Genomic DNA, 16,459 nt, shown 5'->3' with positions numbered 1-16,459 from the left:
ACCAATTTTTCGTAGTCGGATTTGACAGATTGCAGACATTTTTTTCGCACTCCATTTGACCTCAAATATCATTTTCTAGCAATGTCATTCGGATAAACCCTAAAGAAATTTTCATAAAAATAGTCCCAGTGATTTCAGCACATTTAGCGTCGTCGGACAGGAAGGATGGTAGCTTTGAATTTCAGAGAGGAATTTTTCTTTGTTTTTTCTCCATTTTTTCTCAATTTATACCAAATGAACTGTTCGGAATTTGTGTACATGTTTCTGGATAAGGATGTGTGTCTTTGGAGTAAGAGTGTGAAATGCCACACGCGTAAAAGGAAAAGAAAAAATAGGTCATTAAATGTTAGCGGTGAAAGGACACAATCGGTTCATGTAATTCTCAACTATCAACGGTTCCAAGTTTACATGGCAATGGCGTCGGAAGCAAATTGAAAGTGGGGGGGGGGAGGGGTTAGAAATTTAGGAACAATTATCTTTGCGACGAGGAAAAAGGGGGGGCTGAACCCTTTATGATGCTATGTGCCTAATGGTTAGGTCTAACTTTGCAAAAAAAGTGTGTGGGGGGGGGGGGGGGGCTAAGGCTAAGCCCCCGCCAAAACCCCTATACGCTTACTGTTCACACAATGGTTCAGGAACCAAGCTCGTGTTGACCGCGAACTTTTAGTGCCAATTATTAAATCATTTTTAACGGGCGTAAGTCCGTAGTTGTAAGCGGACGCGAGACTGGTCATCATTTCAGACAACGATTTGTAGACATTGAATTTTTAACACCATTCCTATACAGAGAATCCGGAAAATAAATTCCAGCCTTTAGGACATCTTCGCAGGCCAGGGGTTTTCGTTCCACTGCGTTCTCCACAAACAGGGTATTTAAATCGAAAATCTTTGACCTGCGAAGTTGTCTGGAAGAAGGCAAACAGATTCAGACATCGTTCAGTGTCTTTCACTAAGTAACCACACTCAAGATAAGTTAAGCTATGGTGATTCTCAAACTTTATAAAGTCTAATGGTTTCGAGCGTAAAATTATTATAACCGTTTTAGTAGTTTGGTAGCGGTTTGTGGCACTTTAATTCTTTAGTTAATTCAATATTATGATTTTCAAGCTGCATTTTTGTAAAATATAACATATAACTGAACACAATCCCCCCCCCTTATTTTCAGTAGTTTGGTAGATGTGCGTTTTTAACGAACGGAAGCTGGAACGTCTTAAATAATGGATAGTTCTGTACAGTTTGATATCTTGAGATGAACCCTTTTCAAAATCATGGGGTAGAAAAATTCTTTTTCTTACATATAAATTACAGAGTTTTTATTCGAATGCGAGAAAATTTCACACAAGGTTGATGAATACCAAACTGCGAAAAATTCTTATCGCATACCTAAAGATTATCTACATATGCACTATCTTGAAATTAAGTTTCTTAGAAACCCATTCAGCAAAATTTAGTCATCGCGAATAAAAAATGGTTTTAAGTTTTCTGAGATGTTACTCTAAACTATGATGTGAAGATTTAAAAGAAAGACAAATACTAGAATATATTTTGCCAATACAGTGTACAACTTTTGGCTTTTTTTTTTTTTTTTTTTTTTTTTTTTTTTTTTTGATAATTTTAAGGAAGTATGACTCCTGAAACTGTCTTGACCAAAGTTTTGGAGGCAGGACAGTGTATCTTATGAACAAAGATTTGCACCATCCCCTAATCCAAAGTTGTGGTCATTGATATCCCATAGCATATTTGGTTATTAAGCCCTAAAATACAATAAATTCCTGAAATAGTAATAAGATTTTTTAGGCATTGTTGACAAATTACAAAAAAAAAATAAAAAATAAAATAACTAAAATATTCTACCGTATTTATAAAACATATATTTACAATAAACATTATTACATAAAACAAACAAAGACAGCCTCCTCATGACTTTGGAGTTTGAAGTCCTGTGATGATTTTTTGGATGATTGTCCGTGGGGTACCAGCAAAAGATTCCACACCTGAAAAATGGCAAACAGAACATGTACTCATGTAAAGTATATAAAATCAAAATAACATAAAAACTGACCCAGGATTCTCATACTACAGTGTGGCTCTGAGCTTATATAAAGCCATAAAAAATTGTAAAAAAAATTGCCAACATTTTGATGGAGATTGTGAAAATCTCTATACTTTAAAACTCATCAAATTTTTGGGGTTTAGGTGCTTTGCTACAAACAATAATTCTGTCTTGTACTGTTTTTATCTGCATAGATACTGAGTAGCAATTCAAAGGCCCTGTGACTCTGCATTTTATGGAGCTTACCAGTATATACATGTATGCTTTTTTCTTTAGATTATACATTAAGTGGTCTTAAATGTAATAACTCACGAAGTTTGTCAGACTTCTCCTTCAGCAAGTTGTCACTCTGTCTCTGAAGCATCTGTATCACTGCCACGGTTTTACTAAATTTTTCAACCTTGAAAAAAAAAATGCCAAACCATTAATAGAACTGAATGATGCAAAACACAAACATGTACCAATAATTCTACACAATGACCAGCTGCATGTATGCTAAGCTTGCAGCTGCATTGGGCCAACATTTTTTGAAATTTTGGTTTACATAAATGATAAATAATAAATTGATAATGACTGTTAGTCTTAATCAGTGAATCTTTCAAATTATATTGTTGTTGATGAAAAGCAATGAAAAATACATGATACTTTTTAAATTTATTTAAATATACATTTAATTACTTGAAATTGATGGCAGACTCTATTACAAATTACTTCCAATTACTTTGAAAAATGTAATTAATTATGCTAAATTACAAATACCCCGTCCCTGATGACTGATAACTCACTGTGTGATTGACATCAGCTACTGTCTCCCTGAATCTGTTACAGACACTGATGGTATCCAAGGGTTCAGGTAAGTATCCGGCCACAATGTCCTGGTCCTTCACCACTACTGGTGGTAATTTGTCAGGTTTCCTATTGAGAGATTTTTTTCAAAATTATTCACGAAAGTGTGATTTTTGTTTGAATCTTTTAAAATACTGAGCTTTATATTTGGACTAAAGCCTTAAACAGTTGTCAGCCCAAATACAAAGCCAACAGCTTTGAAGCTTAAAAGAAGAGTAAATTCATGGAAAATGGTTCTATCACTGAAATATATTGTCACACTTCTTGATACTTTGATGAACATCAAGAAATTGATGTTCAATCAATTTTGATAACGGGATATAAAATTCACTTTTATCACACTGCTGTATCTAAATTTTGCCTTTATTGTGCAGTGAAAATTAAAATATTCAGTAACAGTATTTACATTGCTTCTAAGTCAGCCACAGCTTTACTGGAATCCTTCAATAACATCTCCCATTGTTTTGACTCAGCCACCAGTCTGAAAAATAAAAATAGCAGGGGTTAAGTAAATGAAATTAACACAATTAAGTTTGACTAAAATTATTAAAGTAACTTTCTAGTAGCTCCTTAAAGATAAACGTAGGGGTTTATAGTCTTCTTCGTAAAGTAAATTGCCCTGCAGACAAATTACACCCCTGGCAAGACCTGAACAATGCGTAGTATTCTCAGAGTCCTAAGGTAGAGCCAAAATATGGTGCTAATGCCTTTCAATTCTCTGATTTTTACCCCTGGGTGGAGAGAAGGCATTAGTAAAGTTACTTGTCCAAAGTTACAATAAAAATGCAGAGTTTACCGGTATACATGTATCACAACAGACTGGACTCAAACCAAGAGCCATCATGTCCAAATAAATCTACACTATCGACTGCCCCAATCACCTCTACGCATTAATACTGATGGTAGCATGAAAGGTCTTGTGCAGTTTCTTTAATCCTTTTATGCAACCATCAGAATTAAACCTTGTGAAAGGTTTGACTTTTATGATTTTATCAGTCTTGTATTTGGCAAAAGTTCTGCTCAAGCTCCAACACTGCATATTCATCCTATCTTAAATTTCAACAAAAATGCTGTGTAACAATCACATATAATCAATATCTGTTCAAATAATGAAATTGTTTTCTACTTGCATGCGTTTTTAAATTAAAACTCAAGCTTTCTCTTTTATACCTTTTGTTGTAGCTTACAACTGCATCAATAATTACATCCATTTCCAAATTTCCTGGATTCTCTTCAAGGACTCTGGGAAAATGAGAAAAATATTGAATATATCCATGAAAAATTAGTACAAAATCGAATATAGAAATGTTGACGTGGTGGACATTTTTAACGATTTTATGATGATTAAAATAAATGAATTAATCCCATTGCAATTTTACTTGCCTATCGTTGTTACAAGCCTGTTTGAAACTTCCATTTTCTTCTAATTCTGTTATCTTTCGTAAACCCTGATCTCGTACTGTATATGAAATGAGAAAAATTGATCATTTTCACCAGTAACATTTGAATTACATTGGCAACAATGTTGTAAATGTTTTTTCCTTCTCATAGACTTAAGAACGACTAACAAAAAAATAACATCTCTACTAACCAACCCAAACTTAAACACCATGCAAGTTAAGAGAAGGCAGACAAACCATTATTTTTTTAGGCAGCTCTTGCACATTATTTTCTTTCTGTAACATTTCATTTAGTGTTAAAACTTTGCAACATTTTATAAACATGTACCTCTTTTACGTTTAGCCAACTTAATAACAATATTGTATGAAGATTTCAAGAAGACATTGGTTTCTTTACTCTGCAGTACTGGTATCAAAATAAAAATAAAAATACCGCATCCCATTTTTATGAAATAAAAAGAAAAAAATCATTACTGCCCGACCGCATCTGTTTTTGAAAATGTTGGCCTGAGAACCAAAAAATTAATTTTTGATGGCCTTTTAATTGTATAACAGAAAATAATAATGGTCAGTGGTCTTACATTCTTTCTTTAGGTCCTGGAGTCCCTCCATGTTTAGATTTTCTTCCTCCAATTTCTGTAGTGTGTACTACAACACAGCAAAAAATAATTTAAACTACATTATTGATTGACTTATCACAATTTAAGTCTATGCACTGTACATGCATTCACTAACCTCCAAGCATATTCGGTGTAATGCAGCCAAACGTTCTTCTTCTGTTTTATCATTGCCGATCATCTTATACAACTCTGCAAGACAGTAAGTATATAACTAAATTCAGGCTTTTTCATTTCATTCAGACAAGCAATCTTTGATGGACAGACAGAAGGATGGAAATACAGATGAAGGAACATACAGACAGACTGATCACTATAGGGTGCCCGCAAAGCAGGGCCCTATAGTCTGTCCCAAGATATCCTGAATTCAGAATTTGCTTAATTGCTTGATATTTATAAATAACTCAGGGTTGAAACGATGTTCATTCAAAAGTATGAAAAATTTCCAAGATTTCTCAGTCGGAAAGCCCCTATTAGCTTATTAGTTTTTTTTTAATACAATGCTAAAAAATGTGATCTAAAGGGATTTTGTATTGCAGCAAGCTCGGATGATAACGTTGAAAAATTGTGCGATGTATTCCGAGTGTATTCCGAATGGAGAAAAGATGTAAACATTCCCCATTATAAATCTACGTAAGGAATCTGTTTTTGTTCCTGTGAATTTTTCCAAGTGAAAGATGAAAATGTGTCAATGAAATTATCTTGGAAATTATCCCTTTCATCTATTTCCATTGCTCTTCTTTCACAGGTATGTGTATTTTTATTAAAAATCGTCCAAATGTGCTGCATAAATATCTTGGGACAGACTATAATTATATACATTCTATAGTTTGTGCCAGGCAGCCAGGCTAGTGTTTCTGTCACTTTTTGATGAATTTTAACGAGAATACACAGCCTGTCTAAGAAGTACAATTGAAATTGACAGAAGGGGGAATAACCAAGGTTTCTTCACTGACACTTCATCTATTTCCTCAGAGAAGATGACATTAATGAAACAAATTTCTTACAGAGATTCATGATTGGAAATCTTTACATCTTTTTTTTCCATTTCGGAAGTACTCTGGGTACCTCACACAATTTTTGGTTGTGTATTGACTACTGAAACCGGAAGAGGTAGAGGGGGTTTTTCAAAAAAAAAAAATTGACTTTTAGCGTTCTAATGAAAATATGTTGTATGGGCACATAAGGTTAGGCATCTATGATTATCAAAATATTAAGCAAAAATAGGTGGAATACGTTGTATGGGCACATAGGTATATATGATTATCAAAATATTGAGCAAAAATAGGTGGAAGCAGAAACTTTGGACAGCATAGTGTCAGATAAGATGTAAAGCTGATCAAATCGGGGACCTGTACTTACCCTCTGATGAATTATTTTCAGTTTTACCATACTGTAGTTGGATTCTAGTGGCAGCTAAACTAGACCTTCTTCTGCTTTTTCTGTCCGACATACTGACTAATATATTTTATTTTGAAACTGGGAGCCAAAAGACTGGTTCATTGGCGAAATGAAAAAGAACTAGTTTAAATACACGTGTAAACCTGGAACTATTAAACCGTGATCGTAGAAAGTTTATTTTGATAGATTTGTTTTTTTATTTGTCATCAAGAAAATGAAGTAAAAATTTGTTATCAAAAATTCGTGTTCTCAAAGTTATCTATCCGTCTGTGGCCCTTTTTTGATAACTTTTAAAAAGCAGCGCAAAGAGAGAAGTAGTCCCCAGTTTCCCTCCCTTAAATTACCCGCATCCTCGAATTGTCAGGTAAACGCTTCATCAAGCTCAGGTCAACGCTTTAAAAATCTTTTCGCAATCAACAACTTCAAGTCAACTGAACTTCGTCCTTTTTTTTTTGCATTGGTATTTGTTATTGAATTGAATTTAATTTAATTGATTTAAGCAGTTGATTAATTGTATTAATTCACTTCTCACTTAAACAGTTTAACGGTGGGTATTCTTTTATATATTTTAGCAGGAAATAATTCTTGAACAGCTGTAAATTTACGTAACCAATGGACTAACACCGAGGAAAACGAGCAGGAATCTGATAATTTTTTTCATTGTGTATGTATTATACCTTATGTTCAAAATGTTTTTGATAGTCATCATACGTAGAACAGTTATAAATATTTGTGAATTCTTTTGTGCATACCCGGACTACCCGGTAGTTTAGCGGTTCACTTTACTATGATCTATCGTAATAATGTTTTTATATATTTTATTTTGTATCTCTGTTATACAGTTATTCTCTTTTCAGGTGACATGGCAGATGTAGACAGACCAATCACTCAAGTTGCCATTGTAGCAGATTCAACAAGGTGTCCACCTGGATTTACTCTGGTAATATTGTTTGACTTTCATAAAAATGTTCTTTTTTAAAATTGGGGTTACTCAGTACATAGATTTTCTAGAATTGTCGAGGTGCCTCGTGTATACTCATTGAAGGATTACCCATGGACTGATACAATTCATTGAAATGTTTCATCTGTAACTGATTGAAAGTTGAGTTCTTTTGTTGATGGGATGTTCAGAATCTGTCAAAGAAAATTTTTCACAGACCTATAATTTTCTGATCTTAGACTATTTAATTAATCAATTAATTAATATAATAAGTACATAAAGTACATAAACAGAATCCCCGCATATATTACTCATATTAGACATCTTTATTAGATCACTCATCTAGATCACTTAAAATTCCTCTTGTGACAAAAAATAGTGTTCCATAGTCTGCCATAAAGTAGTTAGGTAAATGAGTCAAATGACAGTTTGCATACCGGTAAGTCTTTTTGATTTTTAAATTAATTTAGATTGATCGTACCTACGATCGTCGGGATGACGCTGATCTATGGAGAGATGGCTTGTTTGGGAGAAAAGTGGTTCGATATCTCTGTGTAGAAAAAATGCCACCATCACCGGTAGGTTTACTTTACATCTAATTCAGTGATTTAGAATTAATTTTCAACAGGTATTTTAAATAATTTTTGTTTTTTTACTTAAATGAAGATATAATTTAAAATACTAGTAGTTCATTTCATATATTTTAAAATAGAGTGTTTGACTCATTTATAACAGGAATTTCTTTCAAGATGTAAACTCTAAGTCTAAACACAATTGACGGTTTCTATTTAATTGAAATGTTATGCTCTTGATACCTGTTTGTGCTGGCACATGTTTAAATACACGTAGTAGAAATGAACAGGAAGTTCAAACTTACATTTTGCTTAAATTCTTTAGTGAGAAGATTATATTTGTACAGAGTTGGTTTCTTTCACTTTTGATAGGGTAGAGATGTATTGGTAGATGTCGCTGTCATCGGAGAGAGAGACGCCATTCCAGCGGGATTTACCTGTGTAGATTTCACAAGCGATACTCGTATGTTCTCTTTTATTTAATTACAAATAAACAATCTCATAATAAGTTTATCATTGTCACTTAAAAGGAATAACATGGCATTTTGGTATCAAAAGCTTTTACTCTGGCTTAATAAGCATGTAGTATTGTAGCATGATTAAGCTATTTCCATGAAAAATGAAATCCATTTGTATAGCTATTTCTTTGAACTTTGAGATGCAGTTGAAGTGCTTGTATAAGAAATTTTATTTTACTCTGCAACTAAATTTCTCCATCTTCATCATTGCTGTTATTCTTTAGCAATAATACTCAGATTGAAGTTTTGATAAAGCATTTGTGATTTTTCAGGTGAGAAGGCTGTGAAAAAGAAGATGCTATGTGTAAGATACATGTCCAGTGATTTAACAAATGATGCTATATGTGAACTTATCCTTCTTACAAAGGGAGTCAGACGGCCACCAAATGGGTACACATTGGTCGGGTAAGAATCTGTTTATGTCAAAAAGAACACTTGTTGAGTTGGAGTTTTATATAATATAGGAAGTTATTTCCCTTATCTAGATTAACTGAATTACAACAATATAGATTAGACAATGACATATGCAGTATTTGCTCAAAGTTCGCTGTTGACTTTAAAGAACAATTCCATATAAAATTGAAAAGTAGAAAGACTAAAAAACTCTCCTTAATTACTATAATGTAACCATAAATTTTCTTATTAGTATTTTGAATTGATATTGAAGTTTCTAGAGTCAATCACAATCAAGAGATTTACTAAAAGAACAATAAGTATGGTATGAAAAAAAAATGATCACATGGTTCAATAGTGTATTTAATTTACCAGAGAGCTGAATTACATGGGACTGTGCTACAAAATGGCTGGCTTCCGTAAGCCTGGAGTTCAGATGGATTCCCACCAGGGTCATGCTAATGACTCCACCTTCCACACACAGGGCTACACAACTCAATCCACACCAATGAACATGTAAGTCGCCATATTGATTTCTGGGTAATACTGACTCCTGAGGCGTGTTCAACAGGGAGCGCTCGTCAAAATTCCCTATACCTGCAACACACAAATTTTGGCGAGCGCTCACTCTTTTGAACGCGCCTCTAATATTTGCTTGATTGAGAATTCCCTTTGGTTTATTTTCAGGAATGTTTAATTTACCTATAGATAAATATCCCATATATTTACATGCATCCAATATTGCATCTGTTCTGCCTCGTGTGAATTTCATGTGAAAATAGCAAACAAGGGAATACAGCGTCTAGATGTAAATTCTATCAGGAAGAAATTAAATGATATTCTTGTGAAAATCTTATATGCTACATGTATGTCTCTAAAAATATATCTTACTATACTAAATCTTAAATTTTTTTATATGCAAGAATATTTTTCACATGAAATTTTGATGTTAACTTTTTATAAGGCACAATTTGAAGTGAAGTATGATTTTAATTCTGTGAATTATAACCAGTAATTTCATTGACACTTCTGGGGCTGATATAAAGGGACTCAGGCTAATATTGTATGTGATATAAAAAAATGCCAATTCATGATTTTTATATCCTTATAGAAAATATCAAAGAAACAATAAAAAAAACCCATAAGGTGATGAATCATTATATATACTTTTACCAGTTATTAGCCTCACCACAATAGTATTACACAAATTTTATTATTACAGGAGTTCTCTAGCCTCTAATTTGCCATACAACCCGACTCCTTACAAAAAGAATGGTCCATTGGAAAGGGGCACCAGCTTCACTGATTCTGCAAATACTCTGCAAGGTATGTGTAGTGTAGAAAAGTGTGATCTTTGTGTTGTTGTAAATATATACTGTGTGTGAACCAGTATGAGTATTGCTTGAAAAAATGTATTTTATTTGAAACTTTCTGGTAGGTATGGGACAGCTCCATTTTGTGATGTACACTCTTTCAAAATGAACAATAAAGTAAACTTTAACTTTAAATCATTTATCATGTTTATTTTTGGAAAGCTTTAAGTTTAAAAAGTTCAGCTCAGTTGTTGTATAAGTGTCACCTATTGATCTGTAGTTCAAGTGTTCAGGTGTAGGGTTTTAACATTCTTTATCTTGTCACATATTTATAACATGTCTTTTATGGCCAAATACAGTAAAAAAAGATTGAAATTTTTAAAAATTTGAAAATGGTTTATTTACATCTATCTATCAATATGTCAAGGTACCCCATACCACAACCACCTGCAATACCAGTATGTTGATATGAATGACTTGATAATTTTTATACTCTCTTTATTTTCACTAGAATGATTTCCAACACTATGAATTACATTTGTAGATATTTTATTTACAGTATTGTATATTACCGGTATATATTTTGTTGTACTGATAAATATTTTTAACTTCCTCTTATAAAAGAAATATGTTTTGTTTATGATTTGAGTATTCCTTCAATAATTTTGTGTTCTCCAGGAAGCCACACAGTAACAGGTTATTACAAAGTCACTAGCTCAATCTTTTTCTAGCTGTAGCATGGGCACAAACTCTGCCTCTTCTGCTTTATACATTGTTACTGAAAAATGTCCATCTGAAGAATTTTAATTAATAGTTAGGGTCTAAACATCCTAACCGACTTCTATAACCATATTTTTAATGCTTCTTTAGTTCAACCTTCTGACTGAATGTCACAAACGTATGAAATAGAAAAGCACCGTTTCTTTAAAAGAAAAAAAGGATAATTTTTACAGGTGAATTTTGAACTTTGTAATATGAAAAATTGGATATGAAATAAATTTGAACCAAGCCAATCTAAGATTCTGAACTTTTAAAGTACTCTTGTACAGTACTTATGGGTTTCTATCTTTTTTCCTTATGCTTTTATGCTTTGTTTTAACATGGTTTTATTTTTATTTTATTTGTATCATTTCGTCCCAACAAATTTCTTAAATATCTTTTTACACAATAGCAAATTCTTTTTTAGTTTAATTACATGCATTTCTCACATAGCAGTATATATATCTTACAATTAATAGTTACTAACTGTACAATTTGCTTATGGTAATGTCTGATCAATGATACATAATTATCCTGTATGAAGAATTATTTTGCCCCCCCTCTCCCTTCTTTTTGTTAAAGATTATGATTTGACAAATTTTAAATTAATGGCAATAAATTTTTGATGAGGCACTTTATCAGTTGACTTCCATTTTATATGTGTTGAATGTTTGTATGAACCTTAAACCATTTTTCACAAAAAAAAAATAAAAGTAGGGTTAAAGAAATATTTTACTTGTGTGTATACACTTGCATGTTCATGAGGCGTAAATTACCCCATGTACAGTAACAGAATTAATGTACAGATATTTAAAAGCAAGAAGTTTAAATAATTTTCAAGCTTCCATGCTTTCGCTTGTACATTCATTTGGTAAACATTGAAATGTCAGAGCCGGCTGTGTGCACTATACCATATTGTTATGTATGATTCTTTGCCATGCAGCTTGTCAGTAATTACTGGTAAATGCTATTCATTGTTTTGATGACGGAGTAAACTCTCTTCAAGTTGGTAATAAGCACATAAAATGTACAGTGTATCTTATATAATATTATCACAAAAAAATTCTTCAAAAAAGTAATGAGCTTACAAGATTTAAGTGCCTAAATTTTCTTTTTTTTATGTACAGCTCTTCAGGGACTACCATTTGAATTGAATCGCAAGGTGTTTAGTGATGACTTAGATGTGAGTATAAGTTTATGTTAATACATCCTTGCAACTAGTTAGTGGATATTTTCACATGACATAACTGTCATAGGATGATCTGAAAATAGAAATTTGGATTTCATCATAACATATAATACAAATGTATTGTAAAAAAAAAAAAAAAAAAAAAAAAAATATTAAACCCAGGACAAAATATCACATTATTCTTTAAATTTTTTGTCTGTACAAGTTCTGAATAAGTTCTATTTATAGTTGTTAGTACATGTATGTGTTAACCTGATTATCTCCATTGTCCACCACAGAATTAAATCTTCATTGCATCTGTCTTTATTACTTTAAAGCAAAATTCTGCTGTCTTTTCAGATATCAATTCCACAGATTCCTTACAAATCTATCATGGATATAGAAAACCAGGTAAGAGAGATAGAAATGAAACAGTCCTCAATATGTTTAACTTAGATATTTACAATGTACTGAAAGGATTTTTTTTCTAACCAAAACACCTTTTTAGCTCACCGAGACGAAGTCAAGGAGAGCTTATGCTATACCCTCGGCGTCGGCGTCCGGACCTGGTTAAAGTTTTTGTTGCAGGTCCTGTATCTAAGCTATTACTTGTCCTATCTTCACCAAACTTGCATGGATGATGCATCTGGACCTACTTATGGACTTGAAAGACTTGGATGTTGAATCTGGGTCCTAAATTTCAGATGCTGGAGGAGGTTAAGGTTGTTGGACCAGGTTAAAGTTTTTGTTGCAGGTGCCCTTTGATAGCAATATCTTAGTTACTGCTGGTCCGTACTTCACTAAACTTGCATGGATGGTGTGTCTTATGATACTGATGCACCAGACAGGCTTGAGTGCTGAATCTGAGCTATAGGTTTCGGATGCTGGAGGAGGTTAAGGTTTTTGGAGCAGGTTAAAGTTTTTGTTGCAGGTGGCCATTAATAGCAATATCTAAGTTACTACTGGTCCTAACTTCACCAATCTTGTATGGATGGTGCGTCTTATGATACTGATGCACCTGACAAGCTTGAATGCTGTATTTGAGCAATAGGTTTCGGATGCTGGAGGAGGTTAAGGTTTTTAGAGCTGGTTAAATAAAGTTTTTGAAACAGGTGCCCTCTGATGATGATATCTTAGTTATTACTTGTCCTTACTTCACCAGACTTCCATGGATGGTGTGTCTTATGATACTGATGCACCTGACAGGCTTGAATGTTGAGTCTGAGCCATAGGTTGCGGATGCTGGATAAAGTTTTTTGGAACAGGTCACATGTTTAATAGATGATAGTACTATTTTAAACTTGCATAGTTGATTTAACTGTAATATGAATGAATGGCAAAGGTAGCTTCAGATGCAGAGCTTGATCTCCATTATCAAGGATGCTAAAAAATAAATCTTAGTTATTACAGGTCCTTACTTCACCAAACTTGAATGGATGGTGTGTCTTATGATACAGATGCACCTGACAGGGATGGATGCTGAATCTGAGCCATAGGTTGCAGATGCTGGAGGAAGTTAATGTTTTAATTGCTAGTGCCCTCTGATGATGATATCTTAGTTATTACTGGTCCAAACTTCACCAAACTTGCATGGATGATGCGTCTTATGATACCAATGCACCTGACGGGCTTGAATGCTGAATCTGAGCCATAGGTTTCGGATGCTGGATGAGGTTTAGTTTTTTGGAACAAGTCACATGTTTTATAGATGATAGCTTGCATAGTTGATTTACCTTTATTATAAAATTAAACGCAGAGGTTGCGTCAGATGCAGAGCCTGATCTCCATTATCAAGGATGCTAAAGAAATCTCCTACCTCACTCAAACCAGCTCGATAGATAGATGTGTTTGTTGATAAATGATATAACATGATTCCTATGATATAGTATTGTATGATATGAAACAATATTGTTTGAAATGATACAATATATCATATGTTATATTATAAAAAGTTATACGATACGATATGATATTGTATCAATTTTTTTGATATTTAATGATATGATATTGTATCATGATATTGTTATGTATAGTATTGTATATTATGATACAATATTGTATAATATTATATTGTATTTAATTTATTATTTTATCACATGAAACAATTACATAAGATATTGCAAAATATTATATTGTATCCTATGATACAATATTGTATATTCTATAATATTGTATCATAGAATATTGTATAATATGATATTGGTTTCAGTAATATAGAATTATATCACATGAAATTGTATTATATGATATTGTAATATTATATAATATTGTATCATACGATATTGTATGATATGATATTGGTTTATATGATATCATCATATGACATGAAATTGTATTATATGATATTGTTATATATATTATTGTGTCATATGATATAATATGTATAATAATATAATAATGTATTTTATAATATTTTACTTTATCACATAATATTGTATCATTTGATAAGATACAATGTTGGAATCAAATTATATTGTATTATATGATATAATATCATATAATGTATCAATTATGTTTCAGTGTCATTCAAAACAATATCATACTATATTATACAATATAATATCATGTTTCAATGGTATGATGATGTAATATGATATTGTAATATAATACTATATTATATTATATTTTATGATATTGTATTATGTGATCAAATACAATAAGGTATAACAAAATACAATGTCATATCATACCCTACAATATCATATCTCATTATTGCTTTTTACGGTATTTTATTGTATTGTATGATATATATTATAAATATGACATGAAGCAATATTTAATTTTATATCATTGTATTGATTAACATATGAACATGAATATGATTATCATAATAAATTTTATCAGATGATATATGATATTTTGTCAAAACAGAATCCATGAATATTCAAGATTATAAAGTATGATTTTCATATAAAATGATAAAGGTGGTCTTATGAAGGTGATGTCTCATAAGGGTGATGCTTCGCCTCGGTGAGCTTAGTAATCTATGATTACCTATGTTTATATTATAAATTAACTTTACCACCCATGCAAATTATAATTAAACAACACAAAAAAAATATTCAAAGTGCCATAGGCTGTCAGTTGCCATTGGTTAAAAAGTTGATGTTTCAATAACTGGTATACGTGCTTGCAGTATAGCTATGACTTCTCGGTGGAGCGGTCAGCTGCGGCCAGAGTACCATAGTCACTGATGATATAGCGCAGCCCCACCCAAGACTGCCCCATGGATTCAACTGGATTGAATTTGTTTTTCTGGTAGACTGTGACCCACAAAAAAAACCCTGAACAAAGCTTGACTACTGTTTAATTAATATGTACATTTATTTTGATGACAGCAAGCTCACTTATTTTGTTGTTCTTGTTGGGTTTTTTTACTATACTTAGGTATAGGCAAAAAATTCAAACATGTTTTTAAACAAACGCAGTTTTGATGAATGTTATGCATTGGATTCAGTGTAGCAGATGTTTTGGGTTTATTTAGTGTGTATGACATGTTTATTGTCATAATATGCTAGAGGTTCATTATTTACTGAATGGGGAAAATTGCTCTATTTGTCTCCACAGTCATTGTTTTGTTACAAACAGTTCATAAACAGATTACTTCATTGCACTGTACTCTGTATTCAATGAAAAATGATGCAAGATTTTTTTGTTCTTGCATCAACAGCATTATCTTTTAAAAGAATACATGCTCAAGAGGTATATTTGAAATTGATTTCATTAGTATAGACAAACTGTGAGTGAGTGATGGAGAAAGAGAGATGTGTATGTTTTTGGTTTTTTTTTACGAAATGTTTGTGGTACATGTACCAATAAAGTTCATTCTTATTACAAGTGCTGATGTTGGCAATGCTGAGTTTTAGGACAATGTCTGTGATATGGAGTGTGTTTTTTTTTGCGTTATATAATTGTAGTGCTCAAGGTTATTAGGAAACTGTATGCAGTAGCTATTCAAAATCATAGTTGGAATTAAAATCCACTGCAGTAAACACCATAGCATGATGGATGAAAAAAAAAGATAAAGAATTTTTATTGGGCGGAAGGGGGGGTGTTAGTGGTAGAAGGAGGATATTTCTTCCTTTTAATTTATTATTATTTTTTTTTGTATCTCTATCTTATATTTTAATGCAATATATGTCAGTGATCAACTAATATCGATATATTAAAATAAATATTGCTTCAACTGTGATTGATTGTGTTTTTTTTCTCAATTTATTATAAAGAAACATAAAAGATGCCATGTGGTGTATTGAATCTTAAAATACAAAAATGACACCCTCTGACAGGTTTTAGTGCTCAGGGGACCGTTAAGGTCTGTAACAATTGACACTTTAACTAACGCGGGTTATGTATTTTTTCTGCAATGTCGCTACCTTCATATCCCAAATGAATCACCAAAGAAAGCATTTTATTGTTTACGTGTGTACAGAGAAAGAGAGAGAGGGGGGGGGGGGGGGGGGGAGGAGAGAGTACAAG

The 16,459-nt window shown here is 32.4% G+C and overlaps 1 protein-coding gene and 1 pseudogene across 2 annotated transcripts; one reads left to right on the top strand and one right to left on the bottom strand.

The window, feature by feature from the left end:
- Nucleotides 1–1,841: 1,841 nt before the first annotated feature.
- Nucleotides 1,842–6,434, bottom strand: LOC128191623 (uncharacterized; annotated as a pseudogene).
- Nucleotides 6,435–6,806: 372 nt separating this feature from the next.
- LOC128191622 (multivesicular body subunit 12B-like) lies at nucleotides 6,807–16,172 on the top strand. 2 transcript variants are annotated; one of them, XM_052863788.1, is made up of 11 exons: nucleotides 6,807–6,981; nucleotides 7,175–7,257; nucleotides 7,728–7,835; nucleotides 8,202–8,292; nucleotides 8,620–8,752; nucleotides 9,116–9,256; nucleotides 9,963–10,066; nucleotides 10,732–10,749; nucleotides 11,940–11,995; nucleotides 12,341–12,391; nucleotides 15,117–16,172. In XM_052863788.1, exons 2-11 carry the CDS (start codon nucleotides 7,180–7,182, stop codon nucleotides 15,165–15,167), a joined length of 831 nt encoding a protein of 276 aa, XP_052719748.1. In that variant the 5' UTR covers nucleotides 6,807–6,981; nucleotides 7,175–7,179; the 3' UTR covers nucleotides 15,168–16,172. The 2 variants fall into 2 exon arrangements, with proteins under 2 accessions (XP_052719748.1, XP_052719749.1); XM_052863789.1 differs by lacking the exon at nucleotides 10,732–10,749.
- Nucleotides 16,173–16,459: the final 287 nt, after the last annotated feature.

This window comes from Crassostrea angulata, chromosome 7, assembly GCF_025612915.1.
Source record: "Crassostrea angulata isolate pt1a10 chromosome 7, ASM2561291v2, whole genome shotgun sequence".
In the NCBI taxonomy this organism is placed as follows: domain Eukaryota; kingdom Metazoa; phylum Mollusca; class Bivalvia; order Ostreida; family Ostreidae; genus Magallana; species Magallana angulata.
This window is presented reverse-complemented; position numbering and strand designations above follow the sequence as displayed.